Source organism: Aspergillus wentii (genome assembly GCF_001890725.1).
Source record: "Aspergillus wentii DTO 134E9 unplaced genomic scaffold ASPWEscaffold_1, whole genome shotgun sequence".
In the NCBI taxonomy this organism is placed as follows: domain Eukaryota; kingdom Fungi; phylum Ascomycota; class Eurotiomycetes; order Eurotiales; family Aspergillaceae; genus Aspergillus; species Aspergillus wentii.
In genome coordinates this window covers 942,921-961,707 of record NW_024467832.1, presented here as the reverse complement: position 1 = coordinate 961,707, position 18,787 = coordinate 942,921, and the positions used below count along the sequence as shown (strand labels likewise).

The 18,787-nt window shown below is 49.4% G+C and overlaps 7 protein-coding genes across 7 annotated transcripts; 3 read left to right on the top strand and 4 right to left on the bottom strand.

Moving 5' to 3' along the window:
• Nucleotides 1–243: 243 nt before the first annotated feature.
• On the bottom strand, nt 244–2,160 carry ASPWEDRAFT_101662 (RNP domain protein; the record flags this gene model as incomplete). The annotated part of the gene is made up of 8 exons (XM_040827404.1): nt 244–380; nt 433–586; nt 642–1,075; nt 1,192–1,243; nt 1,325–1,462; nt 1,525–1,618; nt 1,779–1,845; nt 1,944–2,160. 8 exons carry the CDS (start codon nt 2,158–2,160, stop codon nt 244–246), a joined length of 1,293 nt encoding a protein of 430 aa, XP_040694036.1.
• Nucleotides 2,161–4,165: 2,005 nt separating this feature from the next.
• On the bottom strand, nt 4,166–5,321 carry ASPWEDRAFT_178225 (gamma-glutamylcyclotransferase family protein; the record flags this gene model as incomplete). The annotated part of the gene is made up of 1 exon (XM_040831754.1): nt 4,166–5,321. One exon carries the CDS (start codon nt 5,319–5,321, stop codon nt 4,353–4,355), a length of 969 nt encoding a protein of 322 aa, XP_040694035.1. The 3' UTR covers nt 4,166–4,352.
• Nucleotides 5,322–6,786: 1,465 nt separating this feature from the next.
• On the top strand, nt 6,787–8,259 carry ASPWEDRAFT_33728 (uncharacterized protein). The gene is made up of 2 exons (XM_040833851.1): nt 6,787–7,420; nt 7,490–8,259. Exons 1-2 carry the CDS (start codon nt 6,857–6,859, stop codon nt 7,820–7,822), a joined length of 897 nt encoding a protein of 298 aa, XP_040694034.1. The 5' UTR covers nt 6,787–6,856; the 3' UTR covers nt 7,823–8,259.
• ASPWEDRAFT_144945 (uncharacterized protein) lies at nt 7,965–9,557 on the bottom strand (the record flags this gene model as incomplete). The annotated part of the gene is made up of 2 exons (XM_040829477.1): nt 7,965–8,547; nt 8,725–9,557. The coding sequence occupies 2 exons, from the start codon at nt 9,555–9,557 to the stop codon at nt 7,965–7,967; spliced, it is 1,416 nt and encodes a 471-aa protein (XP_040694033.1).
• A 332-nt stretch (nt 9,558–9,889) lies between these two features.
• On the top strand, nt 9,890–11,517 carry ASPWEDRAFT_33726 (uncharacterized protein). The gene is made up of 2 exons (XM_040833850.1): nt 9,890–10,527; nt 10,586–11,517. The coding sequence occupies exons 1-2, from the start codon at nt 9,990–9,992 to the stop codon at nt 11,452–11,454; spliced, it is 1,407 nt and encodes a 468-aa protein (XP_040694032.1). The 5' UTR covers nt 9,890–9,989; the 3' UTR covers nt 11,455–11,517.
• On the top strand, nt 11,460–12,000 carry ASPWEDRAFT_33725 (uncharacterized protein). The gene has a single exon (XM_040833849.1). It carries the CDS (start codon nt 11,528–11,530, stop codon nt 11,684–11,686), a length of 159 nt encoding a protein of 52 aa, XP_040694031.1. The 5' UTR covers nt 11,460–11,527; the 3' UTR covers nt 11,687–12,000.
• Nucleotides 12,001–12,639: 639 nt separating this feature from the next.
• On the bottom strand, nt 12,640–16,509 carry ASPWEDRAFT_99297 (GTPase-activating protein BUD2; the record flags this gene model as incomplete). Its single annotated transcript, XM_040839656.1, has 2 exons — nt 12,640–13,604; nt 13,659–16,509. The coding sequence occupies 2 exons, from the start codon at nt 16,507–16,509 to the stop codon at nt 12,640–12,642; spliced, it is 3,816 nt and encodes a 1,271-aa protein (XP_040694030.1).
• Nucleotides 16,510–18,787: the final 2,278 nt, after the last annotated feature.

Genomic DNA, 18,787 nt, shown 5'->3' with positions numbered 1-18,787 from the left:
AAACAAAAATAAACCAGATCATCCATCAACTCTCGAACACCTCCCATAAGTTCCCCGAGTAGATAGTTATGACAAGCCGGAAAAACAAAACAAGGGGGATATTTCGATAGAGAACAAACACACACAGAGACTAAAAGCAGAACGTGACAAGACAAGAAAAGAACAATTTGACGTTTCCAGAGTAATACATCGTGTAAACTTTTCGGACTAACCGGTCCTCCTGGTGAAAAGTGTACGGTTATATTACATGATCTGGTCCTGCGTGATTCCAGTCGGCTCGGCACCGTCCATAACATCATCTGGACCCGGTCCAGCGGTCATGTACTTGACAAAGGTGATGCCAAGGGGACGGCCACCGTACTGGTAGCCAGTGAACTTGGCTAGTAGAGGGTTAGATAGAAGTCCAAACAGAGAGAAGCAAGGAGGTCATACCAATAGCAGTTTCAGCGGTCTCGCCACTATCGAACTGAACAACACCGGTTCCACGAGAGCGGCCATTGGGCTCGTACTGAATCTCAGCACGGTCGACCTTGCCGATGGTGGAGAACAAGTCCACGAGATCTTCGTTGCAGGTGGACCACGGCAACTAAGTAGATGTCAGTTCACATTGCCGGTTTTTTCTCCGTTCGAACAAAACTTACGTTGCGCACGTAAATGACAGGGCTCTTCTCTCCTCCGGAGGTTGCAAAGTCAGTAAAGGGGTTCGGGGGCACTGAAGCCGCACCACCACCCTCGAAGCTAGGTGGTGCTCCACCATAGCCACCACCGAATCCACCACGACCTCCAAAGCCACCGCCAAAGCCGCCACGGCCTCCGAAACCACCGCGACCACCACCGAATCCACCACGGCCACCGAATCCGCCACCAAAGCCACCACGGCCTCCGAAGCCTGCGCCAGGACCGGCAAAGCGATCCTCGCGGACCTCGAGGGGTCGTCCCTGCCAGTCGTAGCCGTTGAACTGCTGAATGGCATTGCGGGCGTCGTCGGGGGACTCAAAAGCGACAATTCCGGAGCCCTTTGGGCGACCAGTCGGGTCGGTGTGCACATCTGCACGAATGACGGCACCTTGCTGAGCTGTGCGCGAAACTGTGTCAATCTCCAAACAAATCTTTCCAACATAATGTGGTGGGAATGGGGGATTTAGATGCGTGCTTGGAAGATTAAATCGATTCCAGCCGTCCTGTACTTACCAGCTTGGCGGAAAAGATCCTTCAGGTCTTGCCAGCCAACATTGAAAGGAAGCTATAAAATGGGTGGTCAATATTTCCGCTTTATTAAGCATTACCTTGAACGGTCATCACTGGGGAATGGGGGGGAACAAACGTTGGACACGTAGAGTTGTCTACCTCCAGCGCCGGGGGGAGGACCGCCGTAGCCGCCTCCAAAACCACCGCCTCTACCAGCACCCCCGAAATCTCCACGAGGGGGGCCACCAGTGAAACGTGGCTCTGGTTCACGGTCCTAAAGATCACGCAAGATCAGCTTCTTTATCCAAATTCCAGCCAGGGCGAGCAAAGAAATACCTCGCGGACATAGACGAGTCGTCCCATCAGGTTCTGATTGCTGAGAGTGTTGACAGCGTTTTGCGCTTGGTCCCTCGTTGCGTATTCCACAATCCTATTCGGAATCCGTTAGTGACCCGTAGGTGAGAAAAAGAGAACCCAGAGAGTACTCACCCGCATCCCTACAATATCCGGACAGCCAGGCCCAGCCCGTCAACCCAACAGTCCATCAAAAATAACAACCAAAAGCAAAAAAAGAAAACCAGCCACACTACGCATTGGCGCCCACCTTCGACATTCCATTAGGAAGAAGTAAGACATCGGCGAAGATAACCTCTCCAGCTGTAAGAATGACGACGCAACCATCCACCAAGTCAGCCACTGATTCCAAATTCCAAGCAACTCTCACACAACCGCCGACACGATATGACCCTGCTCACCCTGTCTCATAAAATCTTTAAGATGATGCCACTTGACATCGTAGGATAGGTTCCCAACATAGACCCGACGGTCCTGTTGGGAAGAGTCGCGCACTGATTGCATCATATGTTCTTTGGCGACAGCGCGATCCTCAAACGATCTGGGAGGTGCGAAACCACTGCGTCCACCGTAAGCCGAGCCTGGATGTCCTCCGGATCCACCTGGTGCAGCACTCATAGGAGAGCGAGAACGACGTTCACTGCGGCGATAATCGTCACGACTGCGAGAGCGGCTGCGCGGCGAATAGGAACGACGGCTACGTCGAGGACTGCGAGAGCGACGACGTGGGGAACGAGACCTTTCGCGCTGGGCGTAGTCAGTATCGTCGAAGGGGGCGGACGACATGGGCGGAAAATTGATGAGAAAGAACCGGGGGAAAAGGGTAAAAAAAAGGGGGGGGGAGGGCGCAAAAAATAAGGCGGATCAAAGATGCCAATTGAGAAGATATACAACAAAAGGGAACAAAGGGAAAGGAAAATCGAGGACCCCGCAATGAGAATGGTTCCAAAAGACAAAAACCGGCTGCCCAGAGCGGTTCCCAGAAGAGCGCGCGAGGAAGGCAAGTCAGGTGACACGGCCGGTGGTGAAACCCAAAAGGGCGGGGACCCGGGGAGAAGAGAACAGATGGACCAAGCGAGAATGGGGTATAAAAAGTGGGAGGAGGGGGGATTTAGCAGGGCAATTAAACAGACTGGATCAAAAATGAAGCAGACAGTCTGGGTGGATGGTTTAAGTGATGATATACTCGGTATCAGGCAATCCGGAGTGGAGGCCAGATAGATGGCTTGGGGACGGAAGCGCCCAGCCATTTGGAAGGGATGGGATCATGCAGGGCAGATGAATAATAAGGAGGGGATAGAACAGATGAAATAGAGGGTAAAATAATATAAAAAAATAAAATAATACGAATGGCAGAGATGGATAGCACTTACTTGGTATGGTCGATAGACGTCGGCTAGAGATGGAAGAGTAAGCCACGAGTCTTTTTGGGTAAGAAGGGAGAAAGCAGATAAAAAGAGAAAGAAATACAAGAGGAGGGGAAGAGAATAAGGATGGATGGGGAGGGGAAAGAAGAGAAGAAGAAGAGGAAGAAGAAGAAGAGAGAGAGAAGATGGCGGGGGAAGAAGAACGATAGAAAGACGAGAAACAAGAAAGACAAAAAGACAAGAGGGGGTGGTTTGATTGGGTTTCCCGTCGAATCCGAGTAGTACTACAAAAGGAAAAATGCAAGGTACTGGGTTAAGTAAGGCAGGCCAGGATTAACGTGTAGATAATAAGTAAGAGTAAGTAAGTAGTAGTAGTAACCTTGGAGACAGAAAGTGGGTAGAAGTAAGAGGGAAAAGGCAGTGGTAATAAAAGAAAAACACCAAAAAAGCAGCAGGATAGAGCAAGATCACGCACCCATGATGAATCGTCAGTCGGATTGGATGGAATTGAGGGGAAAGTCTGTATTCCCTTTCTACTTTTCTTGATTTCCCGTTCAAGAGGGGGGGGAGAAAAAGAAAAAGAAATAAAAAAAAAAGAAAGTATCTCGACTGTCAAATGGGAAAAGGAGGAGGAAGAAGAGGAGGGGAAAAGGAAGAAAACGGGCAGTTCGGGTTGGCCGTGAGAGTCAAGATAATAGCAGGGATTAATTAGTTATTGTTTGTTTGTTGGAGTTCGGTGAGGGAATTATTTGGGGGCAAATGATCCTGTGATGGTTGAGAAAGAGGAGAAAAAAAGGAGTCAGTCAGTCAGAATAAATAATAATAAAAAAAGAGATGGGAAATGAAGCAATGAGACACGCCAGAAGAAGAGGAAAAGAAAAGAGAAGAACAAGGCGAGGAAGAGGAGAAGGAAGGAAGAGATTGGATGGCGAATGGTGATATTTGACTGCAGATATGCAAGAGCAGAGCGACAAGGTGAATGGGCAGAGGGGAAATTGGACGGCTGATCCTGATAGAGGGCCCACCGGGGAGATGCGATGGATGTCTTTACCTGAAGCAATTCAATCGATATTCTATTGAATACAGACGCTCTGGCCCAATGATTCACGATCAACCATCGATGACAGGAACTGTTGATGCTGTAAAACTCAAACAGAGCTCGGGGATATCCCGGGTGCCTCAGGCAGACACTCACTGTATTCTGATTGGCTGCCGATTTGAGGTTATTCACAGGCATTATTACATCAGATCAACACAGCCAGATTCATTCATTCTCAATATACATGGTAGTGATAGAGTACATGAATAGAAAATACAAATAGGTATACACATATAATCTCAAGATGTTCCCATTAAACCTCAAAACCCGGTAGGCAAAAGAGGAAGGTTCACATCAGAGTTGACATATTCAAGAGACTGGACTGTTGGTACAAAGCAGATGATTCAGTCCAAATCCCCCACAAATTTAAACACCAAGCCATAAACACACTCTCCGGTATCTGTCATGGTGATCTTGCACCGCACCACCTCGTACTGGTCCGATTCATGGTATCGGAGCACCCCCTCATTCTCCTCAGACGTAACCTCCAATGCCCACCCCTCCACAGTGGCATCGGCAGGCCCATCAATCAGAGCCTTATACTTCCCCTTCCAGATCTTGACGATGCCTCCTGTGGTCGTGGCCCGTCTCAGCACTGGTGTCTCGGGAAGAGACAGCTTCTGGACAAGGAACTCTGGGCTTGTCAGATTGCCATAGACAAAGTACCACACTGGGTACTGATTCTGTTTTGGCAGGAATACGTGACTGGCATCATCCACTCGGTTCTGTGGAAGTGTCGGGTCACAGAAGCCCAGAGTTGGAGCAAAACAGCAGCCCGAAAGGCTCTTGTCTGCTGTATTGATTCGAATAAAGGTGGGCACAAATGCCTCACCCTTCAAGGCCCAGGCGATGGTGGCCTTGATCTTGCCGTTGATGAGACAGAAGCAGGCATCTCCAGTTGCTCCACTTCCCTCTCTCACAGCTGGAAGCTCCAGCATCTTCCCCAATGTCTGGACCTTCTGCGGACTGTCCAAAGGTCCCTCAAGCTTGACCATATATGTGGCCTTGGGATCTCCTACTGTCTGAGGTCCAGCAGGGCTGTTCTGGCGGTTGAAGAGGCCCGCCCCGATAGCGTATTCATACGCCTCTCGGTCGTATCCTTGGGCCTCCTTTTCGTCTCGGACCATCTGCCAGTGTGTATCCGAGACAGTCTTGTGTGAGATGGCCCCCCGGTGCCTCTCAAGCACAGACCTAGCTTCTGTGCGGGAGTAGTTAAACAGGTTCTGAAATCGGGTGACCTGCTCATCAAAGTTGTCTCCTAAGTCGTTTTGGGCCACGATGGCCATGTTTTCGAGTTCGTCAAGGAGATCCATGTCGTGACGTGATTTGATGTAGGGCTAGAGAACTTTGAAAGGGATATGTAAAGCGAAAAGAAGATGCGTAGAAGAGAGTATGAGGATTGAGAGAATGGTTGGTTGTAGTGAAGAAGAGAAGGGAAGAAAGGAGGAAAGGAGGAAAGGAAGAAGGGAAATCAAATGGGGGATTATACCTAGGCAAAAACTACAAGGTCTCTGAAATGACAACACCATGATCAATACTCTGCATACTCATACACTCATAAAATTCTGCCTATCTAAATATGTAAATTTAGGTACCCCTTCCCCCACTCTGCTTAGATGATTTGCCTAATGCAATGTATTTTCACCTCGAACCCTATCCGACGACATCATAGTGATGTGCAGTGATCGTGGCTCGTTGCTCTGGAGAAGTTAGGCATCAAGTTGCCAAAATGAGACTACGCTTGGAAGCACAGATAGTTGATCCCAGCGACATATCGGTCAGGGCACATAAAATCCACAATCTCGTCCTGGTCAGCATTGTCGATATAGTCGAAGGAATGGCGGAGTCCATGTAATGGAACCACTCTTGCAGAAGTCATTGACCTGGTCTCGTCTCGAAAGTGGCACGCATCGGGCCGTAGCAGGCTCCCAGAAGATTATCGCCTTGGCCATGGATCGAAGTTGCTGGAGGGAATAACCCTCAGTTGCAAATGACATGTGGATATGGAAGCTGCATGAAGTATCGTGGCGGAAATCAAAACGCTCATTCATGACAGCCCAGAAGTGATTGGCCATCGGCCATGATCACTGGCGACACAATCTCTATTGGGTCTTCCAAAGTCAGTAAATGAAAATGCATCAAGACTCAGACCGACTTACAAAACCCATCTGGGATATGTGCCTTTGAGAGTGATGCGTCGAGCATCACGGTCCGGTCCACTTAGTATAGTCTGGGTCAGTTTTCTTGCTCTGGTAGATGTAGCAGCTCTTGTCGGGGAATAAGTTCAAAGAACATTGTGAATGTTTGTATGGAAGAGAATATGGTTTACAGGAGTGGATGATGGAAGAAGAAACAGAAGAGAGAAGAGACAGACTGATCGTTTTATAATTGTTTTGTTGTCGAATCGTTCTTTCCCGGCTTGTAGACAATGGTGATTCTTGCAGTATAGGAAGGTACGCTGACATGTGAAGGAAAGAGCGAGTATACATCTCGAATATAGACCTTCATGGTCTACTAAATAACAGACTTCCAGGTTAGATAGACACAGTAAATGAAACATCCCAGGATCTATACTTGAATATCCATATCTATATCCTGGGACTGTCATTAAATATATCACTAGAGATATTCACCTTACTTACAATCCATCTTGTAGACATATAGACAAGGTAGATATCATAATACAATAGAGCACGCATCAGTTACAGACAATTGACTCTATGAAGTTGTATGGAGGCATTTTCGGCTCAGCTCAGACCACCGCTTATCCCCATCGACTCCCGCCCCGAAAAAATAAAAGCATCGCATCTCTTCATTCCATCCGCAATCCACCACCTCCATCATCACCATGGCTCAACCAATTCTCCTCTCCCGCTGTCCTACAGCGACAGCTTCATCTCGCAGACTCCTCCCATCATTCACCCGCCAATCCGGCCTCTCCTTCCAGTGCCGCAATCTTCATCACAACCACCAACAACAACCCATCCGCCAACCCAGAAGAACAACACCACCTACAACACAATCTCGCCTCCCAAGAACCTCATACCCCCTCAACCCTCGCCTGTACCACTCCCAACACCACCCCGACCCCCCAGCCCACGAGTACTCCAACTCGCAAACCACCATCCTCGAAGCAGCCCTCACCCACGTCCCGACTCACGGCTTCACCTCCGAATCCCTCACCCTGGGCGCCCGCGATGCCGGCTTCCTCGACGTCTCCGTCCAGCTCTTCCCCCGAGTTGAATTCGACCTCGTTCTCTTCTGGCTAGCTAGTCGACGAGGCCTGTTGCGCGGAAAGGTCGAGAATGGCTTCTTTGAGTCTCAGCAGGGATTGTCTGTGGAGGAAAAGACAAAGGCGCTGATTATGGAGCGGTTGCGCATGAATGCCAGTATTAAGCATCAGTGGCAGGATGTATGTTTCCTACCTACCTTTATTTCCAGATTTCCCGATGAGAATACGTGACTGACTAACTGATTGAAGGCTCTGGCTGTCATGTCCCTCGCTTCAAACATCCCTCTCGCTCTTTCCGAATTGCACGCTTTATCTTCTGATATCCTCACTCTTGCGGGTGACGCCTCCGTCGATGCATCCTGGTATACAAAACGTCTCTCCGTATCTGCCATCTACGCCAGCGCCGAAGTCGTCATGACCAATGACTCAAGTCCGGATCTCTCCGCTACCGAGGCCTTTGTGGATCGTCGCATTGAAGATAGCAAGACTATCGGTGATAAGATCGGTGGTGTCAAGCAGTGTCTCGGTTTCATGGGTTCGACTGCTGTTGGCTTGGGGAGAAGTTGGGGATTGAAGATCTAAAGATATCATGTCTCTGTTGAATGAGAATGTTTTCCTTGTATTCTATTTGTCTATGTATATTACATGATTGTTTTCAATACTCTTCCTATCGTACATTAAACAGAAGCCATGTTTCATCTAAATACAAGCGCATATATACTCCTCACCGATTCCCTCGTTGCCGACTGCCCATATCCTGCACTCGCAACACGATCCGATGCATCCAGCCCTCCGGCCCAAGCAACTCCCGCATGGCTTTTCTGTTCGGCGCCATATCCCACCACGGCTCACGGGTAGAAGGCCGGTTCTCTTGACGTGCCCGTTGACGATACCTCGTTAGATCACGCTCCCGCTGACGCACAATCCCATTCAGCAACCCAACCGTCTTCTGATCGGGCTGTACGCCCGTCACCTCCATCTCCTGCAGGAGAGATACAACACCCGGGATATCGTTGCAGCCACGCCAGTAAAAGTAGATCAGTTCGTTGTATAGGCCTGTCGACGTGCCCAGCACTGCGGAGGTCCTGCCATGCGACTTGATGGTTGAGCGGAACTGGCCGATTAAGGGAGAATTGGGGAAATGCGAGTTGAGGAGACGAAATGCGACGAGGAGGACTTTCGGGTAGAGTGCTGTCACGACGGGTTCAACGGGAATAGAGGTAGGGATTTCCAAAGCATCGGATTGTTCTGGTTGGGTCTCGTTGGTCTCGACGGCCTCGCTGGTCACGTTGGGTTCGCTGGTTTGGCTAATCTCGCTGGTCTCGTTGACCTCACTGGTCGCGCTGGTTTCCTTGTTTTCTTGCTGGATATCTTCGAATTGTCCCTCGGCTTCAACACTGGACTGCGCCGGAGTAGGCACTTCCAGCTCCTTCTGAAGATCCTTGAAGTTGAGATGGTGAGCGAGAGGGCTTTTTCCCAGATACTGCATGAGGGAAAATATCCGCTCTTTGCAGATACCCCAGACCTCAGTGTCACCCTTTCCTTGTTCGATTGCAACACGCAGAGTGGTTTCGATCTTTGCCGATTCCCGCTGCACAATTGACCCTATAATCCTCTCCAGAGGGATTTGAGTATCATCGCTCAGCTCGTAGATATCAATATCACCATCCTGGAATCGCCGGAGCTTCTCGTGGATCTCCGACGTTTCACCTTCCGATGCTGCTGAAATACCGTCCGACTTTGCCTGTGACTTCTTTCTCTTCGATGCCTTTAGTTTTATATCGTTGAGCACGGAGTCGAAGATCGCTGAGAGCTGTAACATTTCATTCCGGTCACTGTCGCTCATTGGTTTCTTCGGCTCCTTGTTCGCCTCTGCCCCTGTCTCTGTTGTGGATGTGTCCTTTCGAGAAAGTCCCACTTGTCCCAGCAATTCGCCAAATGCCATCCTTTCTCCTTGTGTCATTGTAAGCGACTTCAGCGGTTGTCGTATCTGTGTAGTGGGTTTCTTCTCTGGCGCCGAAATTGCACCGGCACGTCTCTGCAGATAGCTTCTTCGCGGCTTCGGAGCATCGTTCACGGTCTGAGAGGGCGGATCGGACGTCGTAGGGGCAGAGTTCGAATCTTGGGACGATTCACCGTTGTCATTTTGTGTTGCTTCGTCTGAGGGAGTATTCGTGGAATACGTTGACCGTAGATGAGCTGTGTTTTGAAACGTATACCATAACGGTGCTGTGAGTGTGCGAGTCTGATATAAAAATGGGACGAGGGAGTTATGCGCTGTGAGCACTAGCCTAGTGCGAGGAATTCGCGCAGCCATTTTGAACTGTCAGAATCACTGAAAGCGACTCGTGGCTGATCTTGAAGTTTGCGGAATTTGAGTAAAAGCAAATGACATCAACAGCAGTTGTGGTCTATCAAGTTTGCCAATTAGAGGATATTATTGTCCTGTAGGATGTCTGCAGAAAACAAATCCCTTCAAAAATAAATTCCAAAATTCCAACAAACAAAAGCACTTTTTTTGTATGTCAGTTTTCATTCATGCAAATCTTCTTCATCTCCGCAAAACAGCGGCTTCATTATCTCACGTGACAGCGCGATGCCATTACACGCGACGGGGAATTGCAGTGCACGATCAGCGCAGTTCCCAACCAGGACCAAAATCAGCCCACGGTGCCGTTCAACTTCTTTTCGGAGGCTAATATTGACCTCTTGAATTTTCCCTGGGTCTTGTTTTTCCCCGTTTTCAACAATGGGCAGCGAGCTCTCCGACTTTGAAAAGCAGCGGTTGGCCAACATCGCGGAACGCGATGCGCTGCTTAAAAAGCTCACTCAAGAGGCGCAGTCCTCCGGCCTGTTCCCCCCGAAGCTAGCAAAGGCCTCATCCGGCGATACCGGGAAAGCGAAGAAGAAACCTCCCCCCAAGAAGATTAAGAAAGAAGAGGAAGCTCCCTTGCCGCGCCGCACGTCTTCGCGGTTGAGGGGCATTGCGGCGGAAAGCGAGGTCGCGAAGCGCAAAGCGGATGATGAGTATGAAGTTGCGATGGAGGCAGCGCGGGCGAAGCGGGTTCGCAAGTCGGATGCTTTTACTTTCAACGAAATGATCGTTTCGGGGCAGAAACTTAGCGGGGATGCCTTGATTGGCGTGGATGTGGTCACCAAGGGTGTCGCGAAGCCGTACGAGCGAACCTTTGGGGATGCTGAGATCAAGAAGACATCGGATAAGGATTTGAAGGCTCTGAGGGAGGAAATGAGCGGGTTGCAGCTGTGGGAGCCTTGGGAGCCTAACCGTGCGGATTTCCCGAGTGTATATTGGATTGAGATCATGTGTTGACATGTCAAATATAGGAATCAAGCTCACCCCGGAACGAGTCTATACCATGACCTTTCACCCTTCCGAAACCAAGCCGTTGATCTTTGCCGGAGATAAAATGGGGCACCTGGGTGTTCTTGATGCCTCTCAAGAGAAACCGATATCGACGAAGACCGAAGACGACGACGAAGAGGACGACGACCCAGACCCTGTCCTCACCACCTTGAAACCACACACCCGCACAATTAGCTCAATGATGATCCACCCATCGAAGCCCACCCACCTCTACACAGCCAGTTACGACAGCTCCATCCGGGAGATGGATCTAGAAAAGACAACATCAGTAGAGAAATACGCCCCCGAATCCACATCCGAAGACGTCCCCATCTCCGGCATCGACATGGCCCTAGACGACCCCAACTGTCTGTACTGGACAACCCTGGACGGAGCATTTGGCCGCTACGACACCCGCACCCCACGGGGCGACAGCACGGTGGAGAACTGGCAGCTCTCCGATAAGAAAATCGGTGGCTTCTCCCTGTACCCTGCACACCCGCACTACTTCGCCACGGCCAGCTTAGACCGCACTATGAAACTGTGGGATCTCAGAAAGTTGTCGCATGACGAACCGGTCCCCATCGGCGAGCATCAGAGTCGTCTCTCGGTCTCTCATGCGGCCTTTAACAGCGCCGGCCAGATTGCCACTTCCTCCTACGACGATACCCTGAAAATATACGACTTGGGCGCAAAGGGAATCTCCTCCTGGAAGCCAGGCCATACCGTCTCCGATGACCAGATGAAACCAGACACGGTCGTAAGACATAACTGCCAGACCGGACGCTGGGTTACCATGTATGTCCTGTCCCATTCCCACTCCCCTCCTCATGCCAAACCCCTATACTAACACGATATCCAGCCTCCGCCCCCAATGGCAAGCAAACCCGCAATCCCCCATCCAACGGTTCTGCGTAGGCAACATGAACCGCTTCGTCGACATCTACAGCAGCGCCGGCGACCAACTCGCCCAACTCGGAGGCGACGGCATCACCGCCGTCCCCGCCGTGTCTGTTTTCCACCGAAGCAAGAACTGGGTTGCGGGTGGGACGGCCAGTGGGAAGATTTGTTTGTGGATGTGATTGTGATTTGTTTTTGAAAGAAAAGATAAATTGTTCGTGTTTATTATTCCCCCTCTGTCGGTATGTGTGTCTGTCTCTGTATTTGTTTTTATCATAAGGGGTCTTGTGGCCGTAGTGTGTAATTGTAGGTTGTCAAACCGATACCTTATTTTATTGGATTTCTTTCCCTTTTATGTTTCAATCTGGGCATGTCAGCTGTCAGCTGTCAGCCATGCACATGCATGGATCAAATCGGGGCTTTGATGACATCCACGGATGGAATTGATCGGATCCTTTTCTCCGGAGATGCACGTCAGATTTTTGGTATTGGCTAGTAGAAAATCTCCGAACTATATATCGAGGATACGCATATTGGCAGATCTCACATCATAGGGCAATACTCATTTCATCTATGCAAGAAGAAGACTATTTACACAACAAAAAAGAAAACAATCGAAGCCGTTTTTGCACTCCCAAGAGACTTTTCTAATGGGAACAGCCAAGGAAGAAATGAAAAGCCATATAGAAATGCCTGGGCATCCAGCACTCTCTCTTCCATCCAAAACAGCAATAAGAGCAGGGTATCAACACCATGACAAATGCTTTCCAAAAAGAATAGGAGAAAAAGAGCGTTAAATCATGAGCACATAGAGGGGGGAATGTACATCAGAACATACAGGAATTTGTCCGTACAAAACCTGTCTTGTTATACAAAACTGTTCCAGTCACCACCCGCGAGTTTATTGTCATAGAAAACACATCAGCCTCCATCACCCTTGCTGTAAATAAAAAAGAAAAGAGAAATATTTAGAAGAGGCAAAAGGCAACCAAGAATCCAAAAATACCAAAAAAGGAAAAGAAAAGTAAAAAAAGATGAACAGAAATTTATGTCATGTATCGGGCATCACCATAATAAAGATGCCATCTGGAATATCCAAACGGTTGTGGTCCAATTGGTCCCAGAGTTAATATCGTCAAGGTTCGTTCCGTAATTCCTCGCGCGAATGCTGATGATCACGGTCTTTGGCTTTGCGCCTCGATGCTCCGAATGTATCGAATAATCGGTACTTGCTCGAGCTCTCTCTAGTAATGCTTGATCTGCGGTTGCTTTTCGAGTTATCGGAATATTCAAGGGAGTATGTCGAAGAGTTTTTGGAGCTACCGGTGCTGTCTCGTGTATCAGACCACCGGGGTATGGAGAAGGGTACCCGGTTCTGTTCCCAGTTCGCCGATGAGGAGCTTGGGGGAGTATCTTCGTCGCCGTCAGCGCCGCAGTCGGTGGACCGGCGGGGGAAAGACGGCCTCGAAGCAAAGTAACCGATGGAATTCCGATGGTTCGCCGTGACAGACGCTGACCCTGCGGTGACTGTCTCGGTAGCTGCCGGGGTTCCAGGTTTACTGGGGGTCTCATCATAAAAGGTTGCGGACCGCTCCATCGAATCCACCAATTCCTCCCACTTGATCTCGAGATTTCCATTTGGCCGCTCAGCTTGTTCAGCCCTGGTCAGGCATTCTTTGGTCCGCTGGTGGAGACGAAGCGCTACATCATGGAATTTCAGAAGCACTCGATCGACATCTTCCAGCTCAGACAGCCTTTCTGGCGCAACCTCGAGCCATATTCTGATCAGGTTTGCGAAACTTCTTGCAAGGTCGAGCAAGAAAGGAAGACTCGGGAATCCTTCGCGTGAGGTAGGAGGCAATCGGTTGAGAATTTGAATCGGCGTGGCATACGATGGCGTGACAATCGGTGTTGGCCGATCTGCGGGAATCGCACAGATTGAATCAACAAACTGTTTGAACTCGATACGGTTTCCAACCAGAAACTTATTCATCGGTTCCATCCAAGGCTCTTTACTGCCGAAAGTTGTCATGTTGGCCAATCCTTGCAAGGCCTTAGCTATCAAGGTCAAGGTACGCTGGGCACGAGGACGGGGATGATCTATTTTTTTCCGTTAGATAACTATACAGCAAGAGAGAAGGGGGGGGGGGTTACCTTTCAGCAATCCAAAGAGCTTCGGGTTGAGGATGGCTGGACAGAAGAACCGCAGGAACAGGAAACCAGAAACACTGCTGTATGTCACAGACCGGAGGAAATCACCATAACGATCATCCGCACAGGCTCTAATGTGTCGGAATATAAGTCGCAGCTCAGCCGGACATCGAGATGCGGAATTGGCGATGGATTTCCAAACATCCGTAGTACGGTTGATTAGGGTTCTCCAGTTACGCTCGAGATCATCCGGGCGCTGCACTCGAGACGGGTCGACCTCACACTCCGGATCATCCACGTCAATATCCCGTAACCGGTCTCCAATTGTCTCCTCGAGGTATTCCTTTCCAAGCCGGCGCATGTGCAAGTCAAGAGCCTTGGTCAGAAGGGAATTCCCTCTAAAAAGCAGATTGGCCTCCACAGTGGCAGTCCGCCCTAAGTCTCTCACAAGAACCTCCCTATCTTGCCCAGTTTCTCTGGCATCGTTCGAATGTATCCGTGTGGTATACCTAAGCCTGTTGACCGTCGATTCCTTGTGGACCCCGTCTATTTCATCTTCGACCAACGCCGAAATCCATTCGACTGCCTGGCCCGAGACTTGATAGATGTTGAGAAGGGTTTCGGACAGCTGATTCAGTTCTGACGACATAATGTGGGCCATTTGTATAGTGAGGCCGTTCGTAAAGGAATGAAGGAGCTCGGACATTGGCTTGTATTCATCGGACATCAAGACGACAGTCTCATCCATCCTTGCCCTCATCAGCATCTCGCCTACTGATTGATCTCTGTCGTCCACAATAGGCCACCATTTCTCAGTTTCCACGCCCGGTTGCAGATCATCCAATCGCAGATCGACACGTCCGTGTATGGTATCGGTAGAGGATAGCTCAACATCGTTCAACACGCTCGTAGGGTTGGCATCTCGGTTCAAGGCGTACGACCCATGAGCAATAAGCGTCCAGTCCTTCTGAGATGGATTGAGTGTCTTGACAAATATTGAAACCTGTGATAGAACTGGCGGTAGGTCGCTGAACGTGAAATCTTCCCGCCAAAAGGGATTCGCGGTGCGGTATTTAACGGCAGTCTTGGCTCGAACTTCTCCGTCTAGAACGACTTCCGTATAATAGTCACTCACGGCGGAGGTCGGCGAAGTATGACTATGAGATCTAGATGGCTTTCTGCTTCTGGGAGTTTCATCTTCTTTATTGCGGAATAGCTTTGCTTCCGTCACCCTCACTGTAAGTATTCGTTCAATTCTGAACATGTCTGCTGTAGGTGTAGTGGTTGTATTCTCCGGTACTCGCAATTTTTTCGGGTCGTGTTCAATCGATGACGCAGGACCGTACAGTTCCGGAATAGTGAAAGCACGCAAAAGCACGAACCATACCTCAAAAAGAACTCGACTTTCTAGGGCGAGATATATCGGGCGTGATAGGGCTTCAGAGATCGAATGTGCTGCGTACTGTGGATATATAACAATGCAAAATTCATCCTCCAAAACGGACGAGTTGAGCTGCTGCACGGCACAGCGGGATAACTGGGATAATTGGACACAAGTGACGAGGGTGGTGTCTGGGTCGGTGTAGAGATTGAAATGGCCATTCTCCTGCAGTGTGCAGCTCACCTTCTGCCAGGAGGAGGAAAGCGCCCTCTGTTGTCGGTACGTCGATATACGACGGCCAGACGAGGGCCGTGCTCCGGACGCGCTTGGTTTGTCCCACATGAGCATTTTCCCAACCTTGATGATAGTAGCATCCTTCTGTACGGTACTTTCGGAATTTCGCCGACGTTCGGCGAGGCGGCGATCCCCAATGGCCACGGTCTGGGGCTTGGTCATTTTATTTTGTACCCCCTTGGGTCGGATCGGTTGCCAGCAGAGGAGAGCAGCAAGCCACGAATCAAAAGTCTCACTAACATGGGGCCTCAATTGGATGCCAAGGCCCGAGGTAAATGTAGAAACGCTTAGGTATGTGGTCTGCAGCTCCTGGTCAAACAGAGTTCGAACCCGGCAACCACGCAGGTCAGGAATCAGAGTCTTGGCCAGCGCAGGTTCCCCTTTAGCCTGATATATCAAACTTCCCGTGGCCACGTTGATGGCGCAGTATCCCGAAGTCCAAGACGTTGAAGAGGCGGTCCGAAATGAAAGGATCCCATGCATCCGCCCGCAAGTCGTTTTCATCAATTGTAGGATCTTGGACGAATCGGCATTCGTGAGAGGGGATGGCAGTGAGGCCTGACTGGCTGCCAACCCGGTCGCCAGGCCAGATATGCTCGGGGGTTGTTTGCTTAAGCGGTGTCGGGCGATTGTTTGACTGAAATAGGTGGGCGATTGAATGGATGGGAATCCGATCGAGCTGAGGGAATCTTCGGGGACCTTGGGTTGAGGACTGGTGGTGTTGATGGAGCCTAAACGGTTTCGAGATCTGGAGAAGAGGGAATTCGGAGATATTTCGCTTCGCTGTTCGTCAAAGTTTGTAGTCTGTGATCGCGCCCGTTGACTCTTCAACTCCACTTGGGCCTCATCTTCATCCCCTGCAGAATAGTAAGGGTGAACGTCGCGGCGGCGATCACTCTCGGTGGTTCTTGTCGAAACAGGAGCGCGAGGGGAGGGAGCTCCACTTCCAGAACGATGCTCCGCTTCGGATGACAAGGGAGAATGGTTGCCAGTATCGGAGGTGGAATCCGGCGTGACCGTGCGGATGCCCGTGTCCCTAAAATTGTCAGGATATACCATCCCATGACGGTCCTTGGACGACGATTTCTTGCTGGCTCGTCGCTCTACTGGACGACTATAGAACCCCTGGTGGGCGCTCGAGTTCCGCTTGTTGAAGCCATTTGAATTTTCCGACTCCATCTTTCGTTGCTTTTCTTTTTCTTTTTCTTTCTTTCGTCCCCCCGGTTATGCACGTTAATCCGACAGCGGCGACACTCGAACGGGCTCACTGCAGAACGGAGGTAAAAAAACGCAAACACATACACACACAGCCCAGTCGCCCTTTTTCTTTTTTTTTTTATGAATATTATTATTATTTCGGTTTCTGAATGTTACCTTGCAGCACGTTGGCATCTAACGTATGCTGCGCAACCGTCCTCGAAACAATTGAAAGCCTCTGTCATCCAGTGGTTCGCTAGCTGAACGCATGGAGTCCGGGAAGAGGGAGGAAAGTATAGTCGCACATTCGGTCGAGGCCGGGCGCGATTGGAGACACAGCCGATGAGTGAACGAGACGCGCAACCCAACGTTGTTTCACTTCCGTTCAGGGGTGGATGTGCGTGTGCGTGAGAGAGAGAGAGAGAGAGAGAGAGAGAGAAGAGGAAGGGAATGAGGGGGGTGGGAGCACGGCGGTGGGAAGAAGGCAACTTTAGCAAGCGTGGTGAGTGTCCAGTCCTCCAACAACCAGTCGACCGTTACGATGTCGGTGCTAGAAAACCATTGTCAGTTTTGAAGAAACCCCCAAGAAGGAGGAAGAAAATCAAAAGAGGGAAGAAGAGCGCAAAGGCGTGATATCATTGAGGTAGAGGGAGGTTGGCGAGTGAAGGCGTTGGTGAAGTGTGGATAGGATGGGGGGAAAGAAGCGCACCTTCATCAGTTAACCTTGTTTTCTGTATTATTATTATAAAGGTCTTCTTCTCTTTTTTCCCTTTTTTTCTTTTTTTTTCTTTTTTTCAATTATGTTAAATAATATCAAATGTAATAATAATCATGGTATCTGAGTATGCAGTTTTTCTCTTTTCTTCCTTATTATTGTTTTTCTTTTTTTTTCCCTCTCCAGGTGGTGCAGATCCCACTTCCAGGATGTATGTTTCGTACGACCGCAAAGGACGGGGATGGAGTGGAATGGGGGGGGTAAAAGAAGGACTGGAAGTAAGCGAGAAGGGTGGGAGGCGGTGTTTGTCGCGGGAAGAGGGGGGAACAGCCACAGAGAAAAGAAGAAGAAAAGGATGGAGAGGATTCTGGAAGAAGGCTAGAAACAATAGAAGACAGAAAGAAAAGAAAAGAAAGCCAGAAAAGAAAGAAAAGAAAGAAAGGAAGAAAAGAGGTAGTGATGATGATGGTGATGGAGTCGTATTATTACTGGAACTGAAAGGTTGGGCGTTTCTCTTTCTTTTTTTTCGGGATCTCTTCAGGTCCACCGCCAATAAGAGGAATATCGGACCAAAAGTGCGGGTGAAAAAGAGGTACTTTTGGAACTGGATGGTACCTTTGGTGATTGGCTTTCTTTTTCATCATCTATTATATTATTGCCTGGTAATGAATCATCATGTCGACATAGTATAGTAGCTTTGTTTGAGCCGTGATAATGCTCAGCCCCGCCTGATCAGTTTCATGTATTTTACCTATCAAGTATCAATAATCAACCCTGTCTCTATCTGGAGTAGCATCATCTATTGAGCCTCTAAGTCTGAGCCTCTGAGCCTCTGGGGACTACTTCTTAGCTATGATCACTGCTTACGTGGCATTCATATCAATTGCTCCCAACAATTCATCCTATATATTCATTCTACCGTCTACTACGGTGAACACTCGGTCTCGGGGGCTAATCGGGGGCTAATCATAACGCCATCTGGAATTGTCTGCAGCTCTAAGCAAAGAACTAAGTAAATCCTGTACAGTAGTGGCCCCAGCTGTGGGTTCATGCTCATTTTCTTATTCCTATCCTAGCTACCGATTATTTAATGGAATAATAAGCAATTACCCAGTCCTTGGGTTCTTGGGCTCTTGAAGATGATATATCAATTGACTCTGGTTATAGGCCATTGACCAGTCATTTTCATCCATCGAAAATGTCAAGCAAATCGTCAATGTTGGACCTCGCCAAATGACGATAATAAAGTCTCCAACCGAGTTCATCTGACCATGCCATAATAATAATAGCAGTAAACTTCAGATGATGGGCAACACTTATTCCCTAGTAACTTTTGCCACGGACCAAAGGAAAGCCGACAATCAACCGAGCATGATAGCACAACAGTACGATCAGCCACAGCAACCATGGCTTGCTGTTGACTAGGTGCGCATGTAATCTTCTGGAAGGAAGCGGAGGCTGTTTCAGCTTTTTCTGCCCAATATATATCGACGTCTCCTCTTCTCAGCTGCTCCCGTTTCTGTGCAATATAAACGGGGTCTTTTT